This window comes from Procambarus clarkii, chromosome 15 (assembly GCF_040958095.1).
Source record: "Procambarus clarkii isolate CNS0578487 chromosome 15, FALCON_Pclarkii_2.0, whole genome shotgun sequence".
In the NCBI taxonomy this organism is placed as follows: Eukaryota; Metazoa; Arthropoda; class Malacostraca; order Decapoda; family Cambaridae; genus Procambarus; species Procambarus clarkii.
The window spans coordinates 45,131,991-45,158,013 of NC_091164.1; the positions used below are offsets into that span (position 1 = coordinate 45,131,991).

Consider the following 26,023-nt stretch of genomic DNA (forward strand, 5'->3'; position numbering starts at 1 on the left):
AAGACAATATCTCCAGGTTGGAGATTAGCTATATTATGTGGGACATTGGCTCCATAGTGATGTTCTCGCAGAGATGTAAGATATTCTTTTGTCCAAACATCATTCCATTTTTGGATTAAGCTGGACAGATGCTTATACCCCTGAACCAACTCGCTCTGACCCACATTTTTTTTTTTTTTTTGAGATATATACAAGAGTTGTTACATTCTTGTACAGCCACTAGTACGCGTAGCGTTTCGGGCAAGTCCTTAATCCTATGGTCCCTGGAATACGATCCCCTGCCGCGAAGAATCGTTTTTTCATCCAAGTACACATTTTACTGTTGCGTTAAACAGAGGCTACAGTTAAGGAATTGCGCCCAGTAAATCCTCCCCGGCCAGGATACGAACCCATGACATAGCGCTCGCGGAACGCCAGGCGAGTGTCTTACCACTACACCACGGAGACTGCAAACCCTCAGTCTGAAACCCTCAGAAACCATATGAGGGATCTCTGATCTCATCATCCACTAGAGATGGTACTGGAGTCAGAAGTCTTCCATACATTAGGTGTGCAGGACTTAATGGCTCATGTTGAGTAGGATCATCAGACAAGTAAGTCAACGGCCGGTTATTCACCCTTGATTCTATTTCCGTGATTACTGTCTGGAGTTCTTGAAGATTGATTTTCTGACGGTGTAGAGATTTTCTCAAGGATCTTTTGACAGTTCCTATTAACCGTTCATAAAATCTTCCGTGCCATGGGGCTCTCGGAGGGATAAATTTCCATCTGCAATGACGCTGTTCCAGTGTGGAAGTAACTGCAGGATGGGAACAGATTTCCCATAGACATGCTTCTCCAGCTACCTAGTTTGCTCCGTTGTCTGAAATCATCAGCTTGAGGCATGAACGGCGTGCTGCGAATCTGCGGAAAGCTTGTATAAATGATTGAGCAGTCATATTGGGTGTTACCTCTAAATGTACTGCCCTGGTGGTAGCACAGGTGAACAGACAGATGTATGCCTTGATAGGTTGCTTATCTGGAGTCCCTGTTAGATATATTGCTCCTGTATAATCTACTCCTGTCGTTTCGAAAGGGTGTAGTACTACCACCCCTACCACTCGTTCCTTTGGTAGGGGTGGTGGCCCTGGATAAGAGCAAGCTCTTGCATCGTACCTTCGGCATATCATGCAATTCTTCAAGATTGATTTGACTGACTGTCTTCCCTGAGGAATCCAGTACTGCTGTCAGATTTGTGTGAGTGTGTGCAACACTCCTCCAAGTTTGATGATTTGTTGATGTGTATGTAACACAATCAACCTGGTGATCCAATGATTTTTTGGTAAAAGCCATGGATGCACAGTATTTAGATTGATATCTGCGTGTTTAAGTCTCCCTCCACAACGCAGAATGTTGTGATTTTCTTGGTCTATCCACAGACCGAGATTGTGTTTTTAACTTATGTGGAAGATTTTCATAGTTATTCCCATAAGTTTCTCTCTGGGCTTGTCTTTCCCAATAGATAAGTGCATCAGGAAAAGTGTATTTTATACCTTTTTTCCTGAGATAATGAAACACGTTCTGTGTTACATTGATTAATTTGATGAGCGAGGAGTAACGAGTACAATCCAAGACTGATATTTGAGCTTGCTGCCTGGTGGTAGTTATGGTTTGTGTCATGATGACGTGTGGCTTTTGTTCAGGCCAACTACCATTCACTAACCATCGAGGCCCATGAAACCAAATATCTGCCTTTGCAAATTCTTTAAACGTCGTACCTCTTAATAAAAGTTCAGCTGGATTATCTTTTGTTGGTACATGCAACAATTGAAAGCCTGCGGAAATTTCTTTAATTTCCGAGACGCGATTTTTTACATATGGAGTCTGACAGTTGTCGTTTCGTACCCATTGTAATACAGCTTCATTGTCAGACCATATAATGACATCTTTGATGTTCATGGTAGACAAGACTTGTTTGATATGCACTGCTAAGCGTGTGCCAGTTAGCAATGCAGTTAGTTCCATCTGAGGCAAAGTCCTCTTTTTTAATGGAGCGACTCTGGCCTTAGAGGTGATAAGATATGATTGATTAGAAGTCACTAAGTAAGCACAAGCTCCAAAGGCTTTGGCTGATGAGTCTGCAAATACATGTAGTGATACTTCATCATTTTCCTCGACAATGTGTCTCGGAAAGATTATCTTTTCAACTAAAGTTTGTTCTTGAGCCACTTCCATCCAAGCTTTTTGTAACTGGATTGGTAGTGGATCATCCCAACCAACTTTAGTCTTCCAAGCTTCTTGTACCAATAAACGCCACTTGATAGTTAAAGGATTTAGTAGACCAAGTGGGTCGAATAATCTGCTAACTTGTGAAAGCAAATCCCTTTTTGTAGCAATGCAATAATTTACTGGTACAGCTCTGATTTGAATTGTGTCCGAGATTAAATCCCACTCCATACCTAACACCTTTTGTGATTCTGGTACATGATATTCAGGGTAATCTCTTGCTATTTGATTATTCAATGTTGCATTATTAGAGGCCCAAGACTGTAGTGGCATGTTGGCACCTTGTAGTTCCTTGTTGGCCTCTTGATATAATTGTAACAGTTCAGTAGTACTGTTAACTGTCCCTTGAAAATGATCTACATATAGATTCTGACTGATTTCAGCCTTATAGGGACTTGATGATTTCTTCAGATGAGTATCTAGAGTTGCTTGCAATAGAAATGGACTACTTGTCGCTCCAAAAAGAACGGATGAGAATCTGTAAGTCACTATAGGACTATTGCTATCTTCTGGGTTCTCTACCCATAGAAACTTAGTGAAGTCTCTATCTTCTTCCTGCAAGCCAACTCTTAGAAAGGCCTTACTTATATCTGCTGAATAAGCATATTTGTTAAGTCTAAACTTCAACAGTATGTCATACAATTTCTAGGTTAGACTTGGACCTGTTTGCAAACAATCATTGAGACTGGTTCCTTGGGGTCCAGATTTAGAGCTACAATTAAAAACTATCCGTTGGGGAGTCGTTTTTGAATCTCTCATTACAGCCATGTGTGGTAAAAAATGGCCTTCTTGCTTATTGTCGTGTTTCACGACTTCGATGAATTTATTCTTTAATTGTTGAGCAATAATCTCATGATAGAGTTTTAAATGCTCAGGCCTTTTTCTTAGCTTTGCTAATTGAGATTTAAATTGGCTATAAGCCATGTGATAATTGGTAGGTAAGGTTTTATGGTTGATTTTCCATGGTAGCCTTACCCAGTATTGTCCATCATGATACTGTACAGTTTCTAAGTACTGATTGTATGCACAGACATCATCAGGACTTGGTTGTTCAGGAATTATTCCTATGGCATCAAGTTCCCACAATTGATGTACAGATTCCAATCCATCATCAATCATGTGGGGGATGTTAAGTGGTGACTGTTCTTTGCCTAGCCATGCCACGATTACAGTTTCTATATGATGTGATTTTTCAGGAGTTGAAGGTTCAAGATCTAGTATAGGTCCTGTCATCAATATGCCTCCTGCCGATTTGAGTATATTCATACCCATACATTCTTCTGATCCCAGAATGAATCGATGATAGTAGTCAGCTCCAATCAGGATTCCGATATCCCCTATGTAGTCAGAATCGAGTAGAGGATCTGCTAATTGGAATCCTTTTTCTTTTAGGAATTTAATTGTTGCTGCCAGACCAGTCACTTCCATTTCAGTAGGAATTTTATCAACTACTATGGCTTCGACTGTCCTTTGGGATGTACCTAGACAGACAATGAGTTGTACTACCGGAAAGGTTCTACGACCTGAACTGGTAAAAAACTCTGATATGGATGTAGATATTTGCTTTGAAGATTTAAGTTGTAAATCTTCTGCCATCTTTTTACTGATAAAGGTTTTCTGTGAACCTTGATCAAAAATGCCTCTTGTTTGAATACAAATTCCTTGATTGCATAGTTCTAGCTGTGCAGTAGGCAATATGGCTGTTGTAACAATTTCTGTATCTAAGGCATTGACATTACTCGTTACTGTACAGAATTGTACGGCTGTTATGGTATTATCATCTTTTGGCTTTGACTGAGATGCAAGTTGATTATTGGATGTCTGTGATCTGGATTGAGTGTTGATATCACCACAGAGTCCTGTGTGATGTACACTTTTATGACAATATTAGCAGTTCTGCAACTGAGTATTACATTCACTTGTATCGTGCTTCCGTAAACAACGGATGCACCTATTTAGAGATTTCAGTCGATTGATTCGACTGGCACGGTCTTCATAAACTGTGCATTGATAAATGGTATGTGTTTCTTGACAGAATAAACATTTTGGGGCACTTGCAGCTCCTTTTGTCTTATCTGTCTTGGGAGCTTTATTTCCTACAGTTCTGTTAACTGTGGGGGATATAGTATATGAGCCAATATTACTCTGTTTCCACTTTACAGAAGAGGAGTTATGTTTCCTTGATTTTTGACTGCCAGTTTGGACATTTTTGTTTTTGTCCATGGATTCACTTTTAGTGATTTTTTCTTGAGATCTAAGTTTTCCTCGGCTTCGTAATCTTTGTACGTTTTGCTCGAAGTCCATCAAGGATTTGGCTCTGTGATAAGATGTTGGTGTTATAATGGGTGCATAGGCTGTCTATGACCTCATTAGGAAGTTTCCTTTGAATGATTAACTTTGTAAGCCACTCTGCATTTCCTACAGGTAATTTTGTACTGAGGGCTTTCATGATTGATTCATTAGACAATCGAAAAGATTGTAGTGACTCATAACTTTTATTTGGAGAGGGTAAATCCAATAATTTGTATGAGAGACGAGCAATAGCAGTCTCCTTATCACTTTAGTTATCTTGTAACAACTGTAAGGCATGGTCGTAATCATCATCTGTTAATGACAATTTAGCAATGAACTGCCTTGCCTCTCCTCGTAACTGGCCTTGCAAATATTGAAACTTCGTTGCTTTTTTGAGAGAAGCGTTGGAGTTTATTATAGAATCAAAGGCTCTCCAGAAGGTATCCCAATCGTCTTCATCCTTGCCCTCAAAATATGGTAAATGTACCTTTGGGAGCTCTGCTGCTATATGTGTGATAGTTGCATTGCTCTGTTGAGGGGATGAGCTCATATTGGATTGGGTTCCTGCTTGAGATATTTGTTTGATTAAAGGATCAAGTTGATCTTGGATTTTATCTTCATACATTGTCATTTCAGCAATGATTTCCTGAAGTTCCCTTCGGGTTAAATCTGCTGTAGCCATTTCTGTTAGATAAATCTCTGCATGGCGTTTGATTTGTCCATACTTTTCAACAGCTGCTTTTACTCTGGTATTCAGAATTATTAAATCAGGAGATGGTTATCTAGCCAACTTTTGACATTTGTCAATCAGTTGAGATAGGTGATTTTGTAGACCAATAAGTGTCCTTCTATTTCCTGTTTCAGCTGCTGGTGGAATACTGTCAGCCATTTTGACTTCTTCCGAGTTTCGGAGATTCCGAGATATTTTCTCTTTTCTGATAAATATGTATGATGTTAATGTATTTTGATAAATGAGCTTTCCTGTCTACTTAGGTAATGATTCCAAAGATCATCCTTCATTTCCTCCCTGGAATCTGGATGTAGCAGGTGTTCAAATATCAAAAGTACTGTAATAATTTGGTTTGTGATCCGAATGCACGAATACGCCAAGTTGGTAAATCCTGTAATAATTTTTTAAAAATAGTAAATTTTTTAAACTATTTTTGCAAAGTTATTACAAGATCTGTTATCCTAATAGTTACTTGATAAAATACAGTAGAATGCCTACTGGTTTTACCTGTAATAGGGTTTGATACAGTTGATTATGGATAATTTGTAATGAAATGCTCTTACAATGATAAAAACCCTTTTTTAAAGGAATATTATGTAATGAGCAGCTCTGAAAATCAGTTGATTAGAGATAATGCTAGATAATACACTTAAATATGTATATAATGTAACCACAAGTGAGGTAAATAATGGTATTTTATGATTAAGATGCAGTTGTGTCTTTGACACTGATATAATTAAGTACTGTGGTTTCTTAACACAGAACAATATTAGTATGCTATGAATGCTTACTAGTTGATGGATATGATGGCTTATGCCACTGCAAACAATATGTTTACTTAGATATATAGCTATGATAATATTGGCTGATAGCTAGGTTAGGCTAGAATATGTAAAATTATTCCAATGCAAACTCAAGAAGTTTCTTATGTATTTGCTGGAATGATATTTGGTAAACGAATGACCATAAATATCTAGGTTTGAAGGACCATATTAATGTGGGAAAAACCTGCTGAGATTGATATAAGAGTTGACTACTAGAGACTTGGACTGAACTAAATTAAAAAATTACTATCTGCAAATAATTTCCTAAAATCTCTAGCTAGGGTCATAAATCCTAGCTCTTCTTATATCAATCCCAGCTGGTTTTTCCCACATTAATGGTCCTTCGAACCAGATATTGAATCAATGTTCCAATAATTTTTTAATTAAAAAATCCTTCTAGAAGCTTCTGTATCCATAAGAGATCATGCACAAAGTCACGTAGGCATCTATAGGGCCCAATGCGTATGGCATCCAAGTGACATTTTCTTCTAGGATCAAGTTTTATAAGGAATCTATAATGATTCTGATATGATTTTCGATATGATTTTGATATGATACAGAAATTATACATTTCTTAGATGATAATTAGATATGGTGGGTAAAAATTTCCCACATGTGAACAGTGTTGCCTCCATGACTGCCTGGGGATAGTGAAACTTCCAGTACGGCCTGTGGACAGTGTCACCTCCAGTACTGCCTGTGTACAATGTCATCTCCAGTGCTGCCTGTGGACAGTGTCACCTCCAGTACTGCCTGTGAACAGTGTCACTAACGGTACTGCTTGTGGACAGTGTCACCTCCTTTACTGCCTGAGAACAGTGTCACCTCCAGTACTGCCTGTGGACAGTGTCGCCTTAAGTACTGCCTGTGGGCAGTGTCACCTCCAGTACTGCCTGTGGCCGGTGTCACCTCCAGTACTGCCTGTGGACAATGTAACCTCCAGTACTGTCTGTGGACAGTGGCGCCTCCAGTACTGCCTGTGGACAGTGTAACCTCCAGTACTGCCTGTGGACAGTGGCGCCTCCAGTACTGCCTGTGGACAATGTCACCTCCAGTACTGCCTGTGGAGAGTGTAACCTCCAGTACTGCCTGTGGACAATGTCACCTCCAGTACTGCCTGTGGACAGTGTAACCTCCAGTACTGTCTGTGGACAGTGGCGCCTCCAGTACTGCTTGTGGACAGTGTAACCTCCAGTACTGTCTGTGGACAGTGTAACCTCCAGTACTGCTTGTGGACAGTGGTGCCTCCAGTACTGTCTGTGGACAGTGTAACCTCCAGTACTGTCTGTGGACAGTGGCGCCTCCAGTACTGCCTGTGGACAGTGTCACCACCTGTACTGCCTATGAACAGTGTCGCCTCCAGTACTTCCTCTGGACAGTGTAACCACCAGTACTGCCTGTGGACAATGTCACCTCCAGTACTGTTTCTGAACAGTGTCGCCTCCAGTACTGCCTGTGGTCAGTGTCACCACCAGTACTACCTATGGACAGTGTCGCCTCCAGTACTGCCTGTGGACAGTGTCACCTCCAGTACTGCCTGTGGACAGTGTCGCCTTAAGTACTGCCTGTGGGCAGTGTCACCTCCAGTACTGCCTGTGGCCAGTGTCACCTCCAGCACTGCCTGTGGACAGTGGCGCCTCCAGTACTGCCTGTGGACAGTGTCACCACCGCATGGGGACAGTGTCACCACCAGTACTGCATGTGGACAGTGTCACCACCAGTACTGTCTATGGACAGTGTCGCCTCCAGTACTGCCTGTGAACATTGTAACCTCCAGTACTGCATGTGGACAGTGTCACCACCAGTACAGTTTCTGAACAGTGTCGCCTCAAGTACTGCCTGTGGATAGTGTCACATCCAGTAGTGCCTGTGGACAGTGTCGCCTCCAGTACTGCCAGTGGACAGTGTCGCCTCCAGTACTGCCTGTGAACAGTGTCACCACCAGTACTGCCTGTGAACAGTGTCGCCTCCAGTACTGTCTGTGGATAGTGTAACCTCAAGTACTGTCCGTGGACAGTATAACCTCAAGTACTGCCTGTGGACAGTGTAACCTCCAGTACTGCCTGTGAACAGTATAACCTCCTGTACTGCCTGTGAACAGTGTCACCCCCAGTACTGCTTGTAGAAAATGTCACCACCAGTACTACCTGTGAACAGTGTCGCCTGCAGTACTGTGGACAGTGTAACCTCCAGTACTGCCTGTGAACCAACCCGTTCTCGCACTTGCTTACAGTCAATATTGGGTTATTTAATAAGTACATATTTGACATACTAATAGTGAATATTTTTGTTTTCCTTGAAAAGCTTCATAGAAAACACCGACCTCACCTAACCTTCTTAGTATAACCTATCAACGGTATAGGTTAGTTAATAATTGTAATTAAGAACCAATAAGATGCTTCTCTTAACATACTAAGAAGGTTAGCTGAGGTCGGTGTTTTCTGTAAAGCTTTTCAAGATAAACTAAAATATTTACAAGCAATTAGTATGTCACATATGCACTTATTAAATAAGCCAATATTGACTATAAGCAAGTGCGAGACCGGGTTGTGTGAACAGTGTCGTCTCCAGTACTACCTGTGGACAGTGTCACCTCCAGTACTGCCTGTGGATAATGTCACCTCCATTACTGCCTGAGGACAGTGTCACCTCCAGTACTGCCTGAGGACAGTGTCGCCTCCAGTACTACCTGTGGACAGTGTCACCTCCATTACTGCCTGTGGACAGTGTCATCTTCAGATCTGATTGTGGACAGTGTCATCACCATTACTGCATGTGGACAGTGTCACCTCCTGTTACGGCCCTATTGGATCGCAACCGGGTTCTTCTCTGACGTTATTAGAGTTTGGGTATCCAGCTCCAAGCTAGTAGTGGCTTTCAAGGGGTCCGTTCCGTATCGCAAGTTAAATTAAAGCAGAAGGGATACAAATGTACTGCTTTTGTATATATATTGCTACCACCACCATAAATATATCACAGTCACACGGGGGTTGCTATAACTACACTTATTATATACAAATTAGTCTTCCTCTGAAGACACAGGATGCTCCACGGTGCTCAAGATGAGTAGCCCTGGTTCTCTTCTTCGTGGCCCACGATGAGTCCTCTGATTCTCTCGGCGAATCTACCCTGGCCACAGGCCAGCCAAATCACAGTCCCACTGGGTGCACCGTCGTGGAGGCCTTCAACCACAAATCCAGCCTGTAGCTGGCAGGTTCCGATCAGCTCTGCTGTGTAGGCCACTCCACGATCGATACTAGGGTTGCGAGCCCTAGGCAGGAGCCTCGTGTGATTCTGCAGATCACTCTCCTCTCTCCGCACCACAGTGGCTAGTCTCTTCCACCAGCCAGCCCCCAGATAAGACGATTCCTGGTACTGCCACGTCACAGGCAGGCTAACACACTCAACAGTGTTCGTCCGGGGGTGACTCACAGCTTCTGCAGCAAACACGTGGAGAGACTTTGGCTGCCTTGGGTAGACTGCCTTCTTGTCCATTACAGCAGTCCCAGGTCGACTCTGTAATCAGACACATCATTAGTACTAGGGACACTCTAGGGCACCTCACTTGCAGGCTTAGACACAAACGCCCACCTATCCACTCCATAGATGGCGTTGCTGCCTAAGCACCACCTCACCAGAGGTCAGCAGCGGCTATGTTATGAGCTGATCAAGATGGGAAACCAGCCCCTGTGGCCGGTATATCTCGTCCTCACTAGATGGCGTTGTCCATTTGGAGGGAGTTTCGGGAGCAGACTGGATGATGGCATTGTCGTCACTGCTCCGTGCTAGGACGCTGGACTCGGGTCCGTAACACCTCCAATGCTGCCTGTGGAGAGTGTTTACCTAACAGTAAGTACGGGGAGAGTCAGGTCACTGCCCCATCAACCAGCGGTGATTGTCTCTGTTGTTGTGTGCCATTTACAATTTCCAACCAGGTCCTTAGGTCAATGTTGCCTAATAATAAGTGTTAAAAATGAAATTGCTTCGGCTCAAGGAATATCCCACACAGCTGTGTTCTCCACGGCCCAGCCAGGCACACGGAATATCCCACACAGCTGTGTTCTCTAGGGCCCAGCCAGGCACACGGAATATCCCACACAGCTGTGTTCTCTAGGGCCCAGCCAGGCACACGGAATATCCCACACAGCTGTGTTCTCTAGGGCCCAGCCAGGCACACGGAATATCCCACACAGCTGTGTTCTCCAGGGCCCAGCCAGGCACACGGAACATCCCACACAGCTGTGTTCTCTAGGGCCCAGCCAGGCACACGGAACATCCCACACAGCTGTGTTCTCTAGGACCCAGCCAGGCACACGGAACATCCCACACAGCTGTGTTCTCTAGCACCCAGCCAGGCACACGGAAAATCCCATACTGCTGTGTTCTCTAGCACCCAGCCAGGCACACGGAACATCCCATACTGCTGTGTTCTCCAGGGCCCAGCCAGGCACACGGAACATCCCACACAGCTGTGTTCTCCAGGGCCCAGCCAGGCACACGGAACATCCCACACAGCTGTGTTCTCCAGGGCCCAGCCAGGCACACGGAACATCCCATACTTCTGTGTTCTCTAGGACCCAGCAAGGCACACGGAACATCCCACACAGCTGTGTTCTCTAGGGCCCAGCCAGGCACACGGAACATCCCACACAGCTGTGTTCTCTAGGGCTCAGCCAGGCACACGGAACATCCCACACAGCTGTGTTCTCTAGGGCCAAGCCAGGCACACGGAACATTCCACACAGCTGTGTTCTCCAGGACCCAGCCAGGCACACGGAACATCCCACACAGCTGTGTTCTCCAGGGCCCAGCAAGGCACACGGAACATCCCACACAGCTGTGTTCTCCAGGGCACAGCCAGGCACACGGAACATCCCACACAGCTGTGTTCTCCAGGGCCCAGCCAGGCACACGGAACATCCCACACAGCTGTGTTCTCCAGGGCCCAGCCAGGCGCACGGAACATCCCACACAGCTGTGTTCTCCAGGGCCCAGCCAGGCACACGGAACATCCCACACAGCTGTGTTCTCCAGGGCCCAGCCAGGCACACGGAACATCCCACACAGCTGTGTTCTCCAGGGCCCAGCCAGGCACACGGAACATCCCACACAGCTGTGTTCTCCAGGGCCCAGCCAGGCACACGGAACATCCCACACAGCTGTGTTCTCCAGGGCCCAGCCAGGCACACGGAACCTCCCACACAGCTGTGTTCTCTAGGGCCCAGCTAGGCACACGGAACATCCCACACAGCTGTGTTCTCTAGGGCCAAGCCAGGCAAAAGGAACACAGCTTTGTTAAGTGTTAGTGTCTTTTTGGCTTGCTGCTTATGTCAGGATTTCTGTAATGTCTTGACTAGTAAGATGGCCAAGAGATAAGCTGAATTACAGAATTAACTCTCTGTATTTTGTGATGGTACTGAAAGTTAAGCTATGGAGCCATTCAATATAACATGAACATAAACTTACAGTCACTTGTGTCAGAGGAAATCCTTCTGTAATTTTCTGAACTTTTTCCGTGATGGTTGAAACTGAGTCTTCCAAGTGGATGGGGGCAGCTGTGGCACTTGCTTCCGTGGTCATCATCTCCAGGGCTTCTCTGATGGTCTCCTGTACCTGTTATTACCAATAAACATTAATGGTGGAGACTGAGACTCCCAGTTGGTCGGCGACACATGGCCCTGTTGTCACCATCGAGCGTCTGAGTATTGTAACCAGATTATAATGGTGCTTCAGGCTCTGGGAGAACAATAATGTTGATTTTTAAATGTATTTTTATGTAAAGGAATTACCAATACAACATTCAGGTTGGTGACTTATGCAAGTAATCATGACTTAGGATCTTAATAATAACTATGAAAGCATTTGCCCTATTATGTAAGAACCTTATTTATTTTGTTGTAGCGAACATAACGATGTAGAGAAACACAAAGATGAGAGCAAAAACACTTGTAGAGAACAGCATAATGTAGAGAGACACCAAGATGAGAGTAAAAACACTTGAAGAGAACAGCATAATGTAGAGAGACACCAAGATGAGAGTAGAAACGCTTGAAGAGAACAGCACGATATACATAAACATCAAGATGAAAGTAGCAAACGTTTATAGTGAACAGTATGAAGAGAAATATCAGGATGAGAGTAAAAACGTTTCAATCTTACATGTGAAACATTTAATGCAAATACAGTATATTCCTATTTTACTGCTTCTCAACATCAGAGTTAGTATGTAAAGTCATGATTACACACACAGTTTAGTGACAGTAATGTTACCATCAGTTGCGTACCTTCACTGAGGTGTGGACAGTCTTGACATCCGGGAAGAGTTCCTGGCATTTCTGCAGCCAATCTTCTACCTCCACATGGCACTGATCAGCCGTCTCTATGGTTGTGACAGCCTTCTGGGCAGAGTTGACTGTGTCGAGGCTTCCTAACATCTCCTCCAGCTGAGTCTTCCCTTCCTCTCCCTGTGTTGTCATTTCCCCGACACTGGTATCCTCCTGTTCCACTAGCTGCATGGCCGCCTTGTTCTGCTCTACCAGACCATACAGCCTGTCCTGGAGTTGGAGGTGGCGAGTCTTCCAGTCGCCCAGTTGTCCCCGGTACTCACCCAGCTGGGACAATACCTCTTCACAGCTGATAATGAGGCTGGTGATGCTGCTCTTCTGCTCCTCCACCAGGGACTGTAACTTCTTGCTGATGCCTCTTGTAGGAGCGTCAGAGTGTTCTGCTGCCACTGTGTCTACTGATGTGGGCTGGATACTTTTAAGTTCCAAAACTAAGGCCTCTACAGTGTAGTTGATGGGGAAGTGAGCAGCAGCTGTGGCACTGTGCTGGGCGCGACAGCTGGGGCAAGTCAGCTGACCATTCTTGACAGCATTGTCAACACACAGCGAGCAGAATGTGTGGCCACATGGAAGAACACGAGGCCGTAGCTGAGGTTCATCGTAGGAACTATAGCAGACTGAACATTCCTCAACTTTGGTATTATCCTGTTTAAATATACAAAGTATCAAATATAACATTATAACACATTTTATGTATCACAGGAATAACAAAATATGTGAAATAGTTAATTATATATCTCATACCAGAGCTAATATTACTGGCAAACTTATTCATGTGGTCTAATATTTCTCACAAATATATTCCAGAGTAGCACTAAAATTTATGACAAACATATCCCAGAACAGGGTTAATATTACTGATAGATAAACGTATCTCTGAGCTGGGATTATATTACAGATATATATATTCCAGAGGTGGGATAATATTACTGACAAACATATCCCAGAGGTGGATAGTATTACAGACAATCATATCCCAGAGGTAGGATAATATAACTGAGGCAAATATATCCCAAAGCTTGGATAAAACATTAGGGATATGCAGACAACGAGTCACAATAATATGGCTGATGATATGCAGACTAAACCACACACCAGAAGATGTGGAGACGACGACGTTTCGGTCCGTCCTGGACCATTATCTCGTCCTCTCCAATACTTTGGTGAAACTGGCCGTGCACTAAATGACTGACAAAACAAAAAGACCACAAAAGAAGTGTAAAGTCTGCAGACACAAATAATGTTCTCTTATGTCATGTTAAGGAATCTGAACATAGACGCCGGACTGTCGAGTCGACTCTGATATATGACCTACCCAACATGAACCTTAGTCCTGGCTTTGTTGCTGTTGACTCCCTTCATTGTACATACTCAAATGTTCTTACCTTTCTAACAAATGTGACCTAACATAAGCCAACGCCCCCATCCCATTGTTCTTTTTTTCTATTCTTTCTCCTCTTATTCTTACGTTACCATTCTTACACCTCTTTATTATACCCATCCAATCCGTACTTTTCGTCTTGCTCTTACCTTCCTCTAGGAATTTCCTCCTCCTCACCTCTCTCTTGACTTAATGCCCGTGCCTCCCTCACCAGCCGCCGACGGGCTCACCATAGCCCGTGCTGCTTGGAACTTTTTGTTCCAGGTAGCGAATCTTAAACAACAACAACAACCTCACCAGCCACAGAATACACTTAGTCCACTAAGAGCTCATCATAGCTAGTGCTACTTGGAACGTCTTTTTCCGAGTAGCTGGATCTAAAACGACATCAACCTCATCAACCCATCCTCCTAAGCTTACCCAACGGCAAGAAAACGAACAACTGCCCCTAACCTACCAGAGAACCCATAACAGAAAATGGGACAGTACATCACTTTCGTGAGCTGCTTCCATTTTCTAGTACGACAATTTTTGGCATTTTGTAACGCTTACGAGCGAAAAGCGACGTTCTTTGTATGACAGGATGCTCTCTCGTCATATTCGAGTTGATAAGGTGCCAGAATGGACCGAAACGTCGTCGTCTCCTCATCTTCTGGTGTGTGGTTAAATCTTCATTTGGGAGATATATTTAGCGTTAGTAACTAGAATATAATTTCTTCCAGCTTTAGCTTGCCCTTGTTGGGCCCCATTTAGCCTTTAGTTCAGATTGGTTATCAAACGAAAAGTTGAAAACACCAGATACCAGAACCTGCCCTCAGAAGGTGGAGTAATAACCCCGTTCTTGATAAGCCTCTTACTGGCTTCTCAGCTACCCTTAGTAGTAGTATACCTGGAACCTTCCAGGCCTTGGCTACCACACTAGGCCTCAGACGCTGTATACCTGGAACCTTCCAGGCCTTGGCTACCACACTAGACCTTAGAAGCTGTATTCATGGAACTTTCCAGGCCTTGGGTAACACACTAGGCCTCAGTAGCTATATACCTGGAAACTTCCAGGCCTTGGTACACACTCTGAAGACTCACTGTGCCAAGCAGAGACTAGGACAACAATCTGGCCCTCTCATGGAGACAAAGAGGAGCCTGGATATCTAGGATCACAACAGAACTAAAAGAAAATTATCAAAGGAAGAGAGCACTTCAGTACAAACAACTGCTTTGACAACATTAGTAATCCTTTCGCCAATTATGTAAACACTCATTGTTTTGGTTAAACAGATGACTGAAGTAGTAACTGTGTGTGCTGTCAAAGTTGGTACTTTTGTAAATGTATAATGTTTAGCTGTCAAATTTTTTTAGATCTTTCAACGATTCAATAATGTTCCCACAAATCATAAAATTTTAATTATTCCCTATACCACATGTTCGTTTCTCCTACTTCGTTTCCTGTTATGTCCTCCCTATAAGCTGCTTACTATTTGCAAAATGGCTTCAACAAGGTTTATGTTAGCACACTTCTTGTTAGTATTGTCTACCTCATCAAACCTTTAATGTCTTGAACAATGTTTATGTTAGTCAGCGCCTTGTTAGTATTGTCTACCTCATCAAACCTTTTTCAACCTAACTTCTTTATCATAAGTTATGCCCTCAACTCTCACTGCGGATTACTGGATTTAGGCTTTATCTTACCTCTATATCTTCCTCTGCTCATGTATAATATGTATGCACATATGTGTAAATAAACTGTTATTATTATTATTTGATAAGAATCCTTACTTATGTAGTTTGTGAAACTTATGTAAAGATTTACACAAAGTCTTTTGCACTCTCCGGAGTATTTTGTCAAGGACTAAGATTGTGGTTATGAGGAGACTTATATCTCAAAGACTAATGAGGTTGCTATCCTGGGTCCAATTTTCTTACCCTTCTTAACCTCCTAACCATATCACCTCTATCCCCGACTGCTGATGTACCCGCCGTTGTTTTCTATTGAATTATGGTCATGTGTCCTTTCTGTCATTTTGATATTCGGAGAACTAGAGTTGTTGTTAATAGCGATGTTCTTATGGATGCTATCCCTCGTAGCCCTCTCCATACTCCCCTAGAAACGTGGTTAATGGACCTACTTATATTCATCCTTTTATTGAGATCTAATTTTAATTCACTTTGAATCATGTTCCTAGTTAGGCTATCCCCCGAAGTAAAGTTTTTGTGACCATTGAACGTATTCAAAGTATTTATTTGAACCCCTTAAACTACCCTTCTAGTCTTAATATTATTACTTCTGTCGATTATTTCACATTTCTAAAATTCAGGATTGTGATCCTTTTCCACACTATGGTTTGCTGGAGCACTATCGCCAGCAACAATTCTACATGCTTTCTTGTGTTCTTCAATTCTGATCTCATAACCGAGATAACAGGTAAACACAGAGCAGGAAACACTCTCCTAAAAAGTCCACTTAGAGTCAAAGACTTCTGAAACTGAATTCTTGAGTCGGTTTCAAGTGTACCAAGATCCTCAACTCCAATTTAAACTTCCAGGGCGAAATCATCAGACTCTACCTCCATGAATGCCACCATAATATCAACAGGTTCTAACAACCAAGAAGACTAAAGATCCTGCAATGGAATGCGCAGAGATTACGCACAAAATAGCAACACTTGCAATGCATAGCAGCAACCCAAGGCATAGACATCCTGCTACTACAGGAGAGCTTGCTTCGAGACGGTTAGAACCTAAAACCTCAGGCTATAGAGGCTTCGTCCTTCCAAGAGTCAACGGACAATCCAGAGGATGTGCCATTTATGTGAAAAATGACCTGATCTCCAAGCCCATAATCAGCCCACCTGATTGTGGGCCAGGGACAAAGGTAATAGGAGTGTCCATTGAGCTAAGACACGACAAATTTAAGTATTTAATGTTTACAAGTTTCCACGTTCTGAAATGGATCTTTCAGTGTTATTTGGACACGTCACCACCTCAAACACAATAATTTGGTAAATGAACAAATAATTTCAATAGTTATTTCAATGGTAATTTCAATGCCCATCATCGTTTGGCACTTGCCTCGAACACAACAACATCTCCCATAGCCCCGAGGGAGACGCTGCACACCTAATATTAATTAATTAAGCCTGAACTTTTCAAACTAGACCTACAGCTTGGAATAGGGCAGACATAGTGCCAATCCCAAAATCCAAAGATCCAGCTACTTCAAAGCCATTTCTCTTCAAAGCTGTGCACCCAAAACGGCTGACAGAATGGCACTCAACAGACTTGAGTGGAAAATGCTTAAGCTGCACCAAGACTTGTATACCTATAGAAAAGGGGTTGCCACAGTGGAATGTATTACAACTCTGTTAGCCCACCTGAATGACAGACCAGGAATACTGATATTACTGGACCTCGAGAAAGCCTTTGAACTGGCTAGCGCCCCAGCTACTCTCTGCTGCCTCATCGACAAAGAGGTCAAAAGGCAATCTGTTATGATCAGAAATTGGTACAAAACAAATGCTATGAGAGCACACAAACAATACTACGAGAGAGAGGTCCAAAATTGGGCTCTGATGATTAAATCAGTGCTGACTGGGAAAGTGCAACAACGTACTTCATACTTTCAGTAAGGGACACGAGTGTCTACGATGCTGTCAAAAAGTTGGGGATGATGGCTAACCAGTTGGTGCCTGAAGCATATAGACCGAAGTTTCATAACCTTAAGAAAATAACAGAGCACACTTTTAGGAAGTTCGCTTGCATTAAGGAACGGTTATTTTACGATCGTTTTGCGTCTCGGAAGGTGAAAACTAAAGAGCACTCTGTTATGGTCTATGCAGTTATGGATCACGGTCCCCCATTTCACTGTTAAGAGACACGGACAAAAACCTCCACTTAATTGTTAAAAGGGAGTAACCTTCAGTATCAGTAAAACACATTGCCTGGCCAAATATATATATCAATGTTCTAGGGGTGTGAAAGGCTAGCAACAAATATTCAAGTTACACACAATTACTTTATACAGCTTCTCAATCAGCTGGGCATGATACATCAAATACAGGTCTTTCCTCTTTAGCACTAGCCTTTCCCCCGTGACTCTCTTACTCTCGTCCGCTAACTGACAGTGCTTCCGCTGGCGAACGAGCATTTTCGCAGGTGGACGAGCCTTTATGTGGGCGGACGAGCACTACCGTGGGTGGACGAGCTCTACTGCTGGCGGGCGAACAAATGCTATGGGACAACCGCTGCAAACACGGGAGCCCATGCATTTCTTGATCATAATCCCAGTGGCCGTGCTCCAATGCCCTGTTCAAAGGAGGGGCCGCCCAAGTAGGATGACTATATCAACCCCCTCTTCCAATATATTGTGTTGCACGGGCTCTGCCCAGGACCCATGTTCGTCCACAAGGATGCATGCCCAGTTACGTGTACGGATTTCCCGTGAGCCCTACACTCAGCACTCGGTGATATCAGCTCCCTCCACAGTGTTATTCACAATGGGGGGAGTGGTGAGGAGGCACTGTTAGCACTTCCTACCACTAGTACCCTAACGCTCCTGCCCTACAGGCGGGGCTGCTAGCTGTCCAGAGGGTTTGGGGCACCACGTAAGTTCCTCCTGGCATTTTGGGGGAGTGGTGGCCATGCCAATCCACCCACACCCGCAACACTCATTTATTATCAGTCATTACATTAATTTGGCTTGTTACCAACGGTCGCATATTAATGTTAATTCAGCTACTCTGTATTGTGGTCATCATTAACTTCATCAGTTATATTCTCATTTGTTCACAGTTAATTTACTTGTTAGCTTATTTTACCTGAAAGTTAATTACTGAAATTTACAATAATTATATACCTTATTTTTATTATTTATAATTTACAGTTAATTGACTTATTATTCTTCATATATTTATGGTATATAATTTCCTATTAATTAATTTAACTTCATTAATTCAAAGTAATTTTACCCCAGCGTCAGTATCAACCACCCTACACAAAAAAATGTTAAAGTGTGTCAGAAACGCTGCGGGCGATCAGTGATTTTATATTAAAATATAAATCACCAGTTTCCGTGGTGTAGTGTAAGACACTCGCCTGGCGTTCTACGAGAGCTTTGTCATGGGTTCGTATCCTGGCCGGGGAGGATTTACTGGGCGCAAGTCCTTAACTGGTACTTGGTTGTAATAACATTCTTCGTGGGGGTCGTATTCCAGGGACCTGCCCGAAACGCTACCCGTACTAGTGGCTGCACAACAATGTAACAACTCTTGTATATATCTTAAAAAAAATATAAAAAATACCTCTATGAAAACATTGTAATCAGATCCTATGTGATATCTGTTATCAATATACATTTGCATTATTATTAAAATTATTATAACAATATTATTCATCACATTCACTGAGAAGTGGGGCACAAGAGCCGAGCTTTTCTACCCTAAATAACATTTTAAACTAATGGGAAAACTCATGCCAAACAAATTCCCAAGGCCGGACGAGGTGTTTGCCATGGTGCTTGAAGAATACAAAGAGGGGCTTTTTAAACCATTGTCTACCATACTTAATAAATCATTAGAGTCAGACATAGTACCTAAGTCGTGGAGGGTTGCTTACATGGTACAAATTTTTAAGAAAGGAAATATATCACTTGAGTCTACCTATCAGCCAATTAGCCTAACGTCTACTGTAGGAAAATTGCTTCAATCGATAACTGCAAAAGGCATTCGTCTTCATCTTTAAAAACATAGGTTAATAAATAAGTCACAACAGAGTTTTACTAATGGATCTTTATGTATTTAAGTACGAGAGGGGAAAACGTAGTAAGTGGCGAGCCTAAAAGCTCTGTCCTCGGGCATCTGTTATTTCTTATACATATAAATTATTTATATTCAGATTTGAGCAGCAATATTTGCAAATTTGCCGACGATACGAAAACTGGGAAGGAAATAAACACGGAAGAATCACTTCAAGATGATCTAAATGGTGTCTGGAAATGGTCTAAATACTTGCAGATGCAATTTAATGCGGAGATATGTAGTTTTGAGGCTAAGTAATGATGACAGAGTTGCAGGACACCAACTATATGGTGTTGAGATTGGGAAGTATGATTGCGAAAAGGATCTAGGCGTTATGATTAGTAACGATTTAAAACCAAAAACCAGTCCATAACTTGTTCAAAATAAGGCAAATAGGACAATGACATTCATTTCTCGAAGTGTTAATAATAAATCACCTGGTGTTATTCTTCACCTATATCTTTCTCTTGTTAGGCCCCATTTAGAATAAGAATTAAGTTTTGGTCGCCATACTATCGAATGGATATTAATTCACTAGAACGCGTCCAATGTAGAATGACAAAGTTAATCCCACAAAATTAGAGACTTTCCATATAAAGAAAGAGGGAAAAAGCTTAATATCCATTCCCTAGGAAAGACGAAGAATTAGGGTGACATAGTTGACGTGTACAGGTGGATGAATGAGCATAACAAAGGGGATATTAATAGGGTATTAAATGAATGAATACATAGTTAACCACGAAACAGTGGGTATAAATTAGATACGTTTAGATTTTGGAAAGAGCTGGGTAAGACCTGGGGTTCCCTGATCAGTAACAGGGTTGTCGATTTGTGAAACCAATTACCGGGAAGCATAAAATACGTACGATACCTTGATTGTTTCAAGCGTAGTTTAGACATATTGTTGATTGAATTTGATTGGATATTAACAGGAGCTTCCACGTATTGGGTCTAAATGCCTTCTGCAGTTTAGTTCAAACATAGTCAAACACATTAAAATAACTGATCTCTCCTGTACCAGGTGATGATCATGTAAAACAATTCTTACCGTCATGTTTCACAGTGAACGGGGATCGTCCTGGTGACTGATCATCAAGTATGGACACAACGTTGCCTGTAAACAGCCGAGGTCGCCTTGGTGACAACTCGGTGAATCTAAACGGTTGTGGTATCTGTAACAGTGATTTAAGACAAGCCTTTAGACTTTAGTGCATTATTATAGACTTAATTTATTAAAAAAATAAGCATGCAGATTAATCAAATTATAGTGAATGAGAAATTACTTTCTCATTTATACCATGTAACATTTATACTGTGCATATCTGGGTCAAGTGTGATCAGTGCAGTTGTCAGTACTGGTGGATATAAACCACACACCACTTGATCAAAGTAACCTTTGGAGGTATTTATTAAGTAACCTCGTGAGCACAATGATGGGTCTGTGCGTAAGTAAGAAAGTAATTATCAAAAGAAGGCACCAAACCAGGAAGGTTATGTAGCACCACCAAACGTGGGGGATAATCAGAGGGCGCTAAATATCACCAAGGATGCCAATACGAGAACAGAAACGCATAAGGCGAACGATATAAAACGTATCTGAGTTACCAAGTATACTATCGAGGGACAAGCGACCACGCGGGACGGCTGGAAAACAAGACAAGCTCGTCCCGGAAGTCAGGACATTCAACAAGGATATGCACGACTGTAAGAGGAACAATGCAATTTGGACAATAAGGAGCAGGGCGGTGCTCCATCAAGTGACCATGAGTTAAGTGAGTATGGCCAATACACAACCTCGCCAGAACCGTTTCCCATCCCCAGTTATGGTGGGAGGAGGACGGCCACGAGGACACACAACTCTTAGGAGTATGCAGTTTGTTTCCAGTAACAGAAGACCAACAATCCTTCAAACAGGTAAGGATAAAGGAATGAATAACCGTGTAAAAATCGAAATAAAGAATACCTTTACGAAAGATGGGATAAAAGCGGACAACTTCCCTGGCAGCAGCATCCGCACGCTCATTTAAAGAGACACCAACATGGCTGGGAACCCAACAAAACTCAACCGATTTAAATTTACTGTGAATAAGAAACAGTCAATGCTGGATCTCGACAACCCTGGATAAACCGGATTAAAGGACCTGAGAGCCATGAGGGCACTACGAGAGTCAACAACAACTACAAAGGAAGATTGACAACGAGAAAGCAGGAGACGAAAAGCTTAGAGAATAGCATAAAGTTCCGTTGTGAAGATGCTAGTCTCCATAGGTAGACGACACATATAAGTGCAATCATGAAAAACAACAGAGTAACCTACACTGTCCGCAGACTCAGACCCATCGGTGAAGACGGAAATGGAGCGGGAGTGAGAAGAAAGGTACTCAAGGAAAAGGCGTTTAAGAACCGTAGGAGGGGTAAAAGCTTTAGTGATGGGGATTAATGATGTACAAAACTGCGGAAGGGGGACTCTCCACGGGGGCAAAGAAGGAACAACACGAAGAGAAATATTAGAAATACGAACTGAAAGAGAATCCTGTAAGCGAGATAACCGGACAGAAAGAGGGAGGTGGTGAAGAGGAACAGGAACCGCAGGAGAGCCAAAAGTTAATGCTTGAAAGAGGCGAGAGGAAGGATGTTGCAAGGACTGCGCTAGATAGCGAAGACAGTAGCGATCACGGTGATCCTGGAGAGATATGAAGCCAGTATCAACATACAAGCTGAGGACGGGAGTCGAACGAAAGGCACCAGAACTGAGGTGCAACCCAGTATGGTGCAAAGCATCAAGATGGGGGAGAGTAAAAGGAGAAGCAGACGAGTAAGCAGGTCAACCATAATCGAGCTTAGACAGGACGAGAGAGGAATGTAAAGCAAGGAGAGTGCGCCTATCCGCTCCCCAAGAAGTATGGGACAATACCCGATGGAGGGTAAGGGCCTTAGAGCATTCAACACGGAGGTAAGAGATATGGGGCGACCAAGACAAAAGAGTTTAAATAAATCAACCCCAAAAACTTAGCGGAATCCTTATACACAATAGGGTGACCGTAAAGCGACAAAGAAGGACGAAGAACGCTTCCGAGTAAAAGTCATAGCCATGACTTTTACTCATGACTCTCTATGTCATGACTTAGACATAGAGAACCTGAAGCCATGATCGGTGGCCCAAGACGGTACGGCATCAGCGAATCATCACCCCAACAGCATAGGGTAAGATCGTCGACATAGAGAGCGGAGAAGACGCCTGAAGGAAGAGTGGAAAGAAGACCATTGAGGGCAACCAGAAAAAGAGTAGTTCTCAAAACACTACCCTGGGGCACACCTTCATATTGCTGAAAAGAGGCAGAGAGAGCGGTATCAAACCTCACCGGAAAGGAACGACGAGAGAGGAAGCTGCGGAGAAAGAAAAGGAGATGACCATGAACCGCCAAAAGAATGAAGTTGGGATAGAATATGATAACGCCAAGTGGTGTCGTAAGCCTTCTCCAGGTCAAAAAGAACGGCAACAACGGAGATCTTTGCAGCAAAAGCAGTACGAATATAGACCTCCAAGTTCACCAGGACATCTGTTGTGCTGCAGCACTTGCGGAAACCAAATTGAGAAGTGGAGAGGTGGTGATGTTGTTCTAAGAACCACATCAGACGAACGTTAACCATACTTTCAAAGAGTTTGCAGACATAACTTGTGAGGACAATAGGGCTAAAGTCCTTAAGGGATGTTCCTAGAGACCCTGGTTTGTGAACAGGGAGGACAAGAGCATCGAGCCAGTCCTCAGGGACTGACGACGACTCCCAGATCCGATTATACAGACTCACTAAATACTGAGACGTGCCTGAATGAATGCCATCGGAACCCGGAGAAGTAGAAACGCAGAGAGCAAGGGCAGACCGAAGTTCAGAGAGAGGGAAAAGGGATCGTTATAGGGAAGGCGAAGATAAGTACAGAAATCCAAAGGAAAAGAGTCAAGGAAATATTTACGAAGAAGGAAAGTTTCCGGAAAATGAAAACCAGAGCTAACAGAAGAAAAGTGGGAACCCAGTTCGGTAGCGACCTGCAACGGGTCCGCCACAAGAGTACCATGGTGGTGAAGGACCGGTGAGACATCGGGATTGAACTTACCCGCTATCTTGCGGATGGGCTTCCAGATCTGTGGCAGAGGAGTTTTGGACGTAATGGTGGAGACATAAGACGCCCAACATTCACGTTTAGCCATACGGATGGCCCTAAGGGCCACCGCATTCACCTTCCGAAATAAAAGAAAAGAATCGGCCGTCTGCCGGCGGCGGTGTCTCTTCCAGGCTGAACGCTTACAGCGGAAAGCCCGAGCACAGTATGTATTCCACCAGGGAATGCACTTCCGTGGGCCATGAGAGGAAGATCAAGGAATAGAGCGGAGGGCAGCGTCGAAGACGATGTCATGAAAAAGGAGGAGAGAGCGAGCAAGAGGCAGAAGGGAGAGGTCAGAGAGAACAGCACTGAGGGTAAATAGGTTCCAGTTTGCCTTAGCAAATTTCCACCTAGGAAAGGAGAGGGGGAGGTGAAAAGAGAAAAAGGTAACAAGGATGGGGAAATGGTCACTGCCATGGAGGTCATCAAGAACCTGCCACGTGAAATCTAAGTAAAGAGAAAGATCAAGACAGGAAAGGGTGAGAGTCCGAGAGTCCAAATGCGTGGGCTCACCAGAATTCAGAAGAGACAGGGAAGAAGAGAGGATGAACGGTTCAAGAAGGCGACCCCAGGTGTTCGTCAGAACATCACCCCAAAGGGAATGACGACACCTGAAATCACCTAGCAGGAGCACAGGCTCCGGCAAGGAGTCCAGGAGGTGTTTCAGATCGGGAAGAGAAAACGGGACACTCGGGGGAGATAACTGGAACAAACGGTGTACCATTTCCTCACAAAGATATGAGCATGGGTAAACTGAGTAAAGAAGGATAGTATAGCTATATATAAGTGTGTAGACTGACTCGGGTATGTAACCGGTCAGTGTAGAGATCAACTATATAAATGATCCAGTTGTCGATTCTATATAATCGTGCAGACTAGATTAAGCCATAGTACAGCATGTTAATTATATCATTGCAGAGGTAGGCAGGCCAGTGTTGCAGGGATGTCAGTGGATACCCTGAGGTCTGAGTAGTTAGGGATATATTTATCTGGTGATATAATTTTCATTGATTATGTGAATGCCATTTCTATGTGTTCATTTGCATGTTTTATGTACTGTGTTGTGTGGTGAGTCAGTAGATGAGATTGCTGACTGATTGCCTAATGATGTCATTAGCATGTGGGGTATGCTGACGGCATCATTATGCTGTAGGTTTGTGCACTGTTGTTATCAGGTATACAATATTACTGCCCTAGGAACTGTGTTGAGGCTTTAAGGGGCCTCTTTGATTATTCAGGGGAATTCACAGTACTTAATGAGAGCAAGCAATTGATTTGTTAATTGCCTAATTAAGAGAATTAGTGCCAGCTGTCCGCGTAGCGACGGTGCATATTAACGTAAATTGTCTTGCTGAAGTAGTCCTTTGCAACGGTTGCAAGATAAGGGGGGGCAGTAATATTGGTATACTGTTGTTGTTGCACAACCGTGTGTCATTACTGTGTGGGCACAGTAGTTAACGAGTTGCAGTAGCCGCAACCGTATGTGGGCAGTGCATTTATGTTGTATTGCATGCCATTGTAGTGTGACCTATGTAACACTGGGGTTACTTTGTTTCTTTAAGTTGTGTTGAGGACTTAAGGATTCAGTGAGTTAATTAAAAGGGTAATTAACTGGATAAGGGGTGCACACTTATTGTTGAGTGAGTGAGAGCTGTTATAGGAGAACAGTGTTGAGCTTGAGTGAGATACGTCTCAGGTGCAGTTAATTGTCCATGTGACAACTAATTGACCACTCTAGCTAATTATGTAATTAACCTTCTCATCATGAATTCATGTAGTGGGAGAGGATCTGTCAGTATTTGTGTTAACGTAATTTGCTCAGGACTAATTACCTTTCTGGGGTATAGCAATTAGTGGCTCATGATAATTAGTAGAGTAATTAACGTCTGGAGTCTTGAGAACTCAGATGACTCGGTAAAGCGAGGTCTTGGAGCTAGCATAAATAGTTATATTAAAATCATATCCTGTCTGAGGACAGTGGATTAAGATGCACTTATATTAATTAGGGGAGTAATTAACTCATCTCCCGTGAATTCACAGTGTTTGATGAGACCTGCTTAGGCAGTGTGGAGTGAGACGTATCTATGTATGATTAATTATCGGTCCTGGTGACAGTTAATTAATTGCTTGGAGTTAATTAGAGTAATTAACACTCAGTAAAGTAAATTTTGACACAGACTGTTGAGAAGCTACCAAGTTAGGGTAGACTTAGTTAACGTAACTCAACTGGGATGTA

General features: G+C 43.2%; 1 protein-coding gene across 2 annotated transcripts in view; it reads right to left on the bottom strand.

The window, feature by feature from the left end:
- LOC123759118 (tripartite motif-containing protein 59) overlaps positions 1-26,023 on the bottom strand; it is a 95,563-nt gene that overhangs the window by 28,914 nt on the left and 40,626 nt on the right. For both annotated transcript variants that reach the window (XM_045743986.2, XM_045743988.2), the window contains 3 exons: positions 20,674-20,797; positions 12,396-13,100; positions 11,578-11,724 (listed from right to left, as the gene is read on the bottom strand). In XM_045743986.2, the coding sequence (XP_045599942.1) occupies positions 11,578-11,724; positions 12,396-13,100; positions 20,674-20,679 (858 nt within the window). In that variant the 5' untranslated portion in view covers positions 20,680-20,797. The remainder of the gene's footprint in view (positions 1-11,577; positions 11,725-12,395; positions 13,101-20,673; positions 20,798-26,023) is intronic.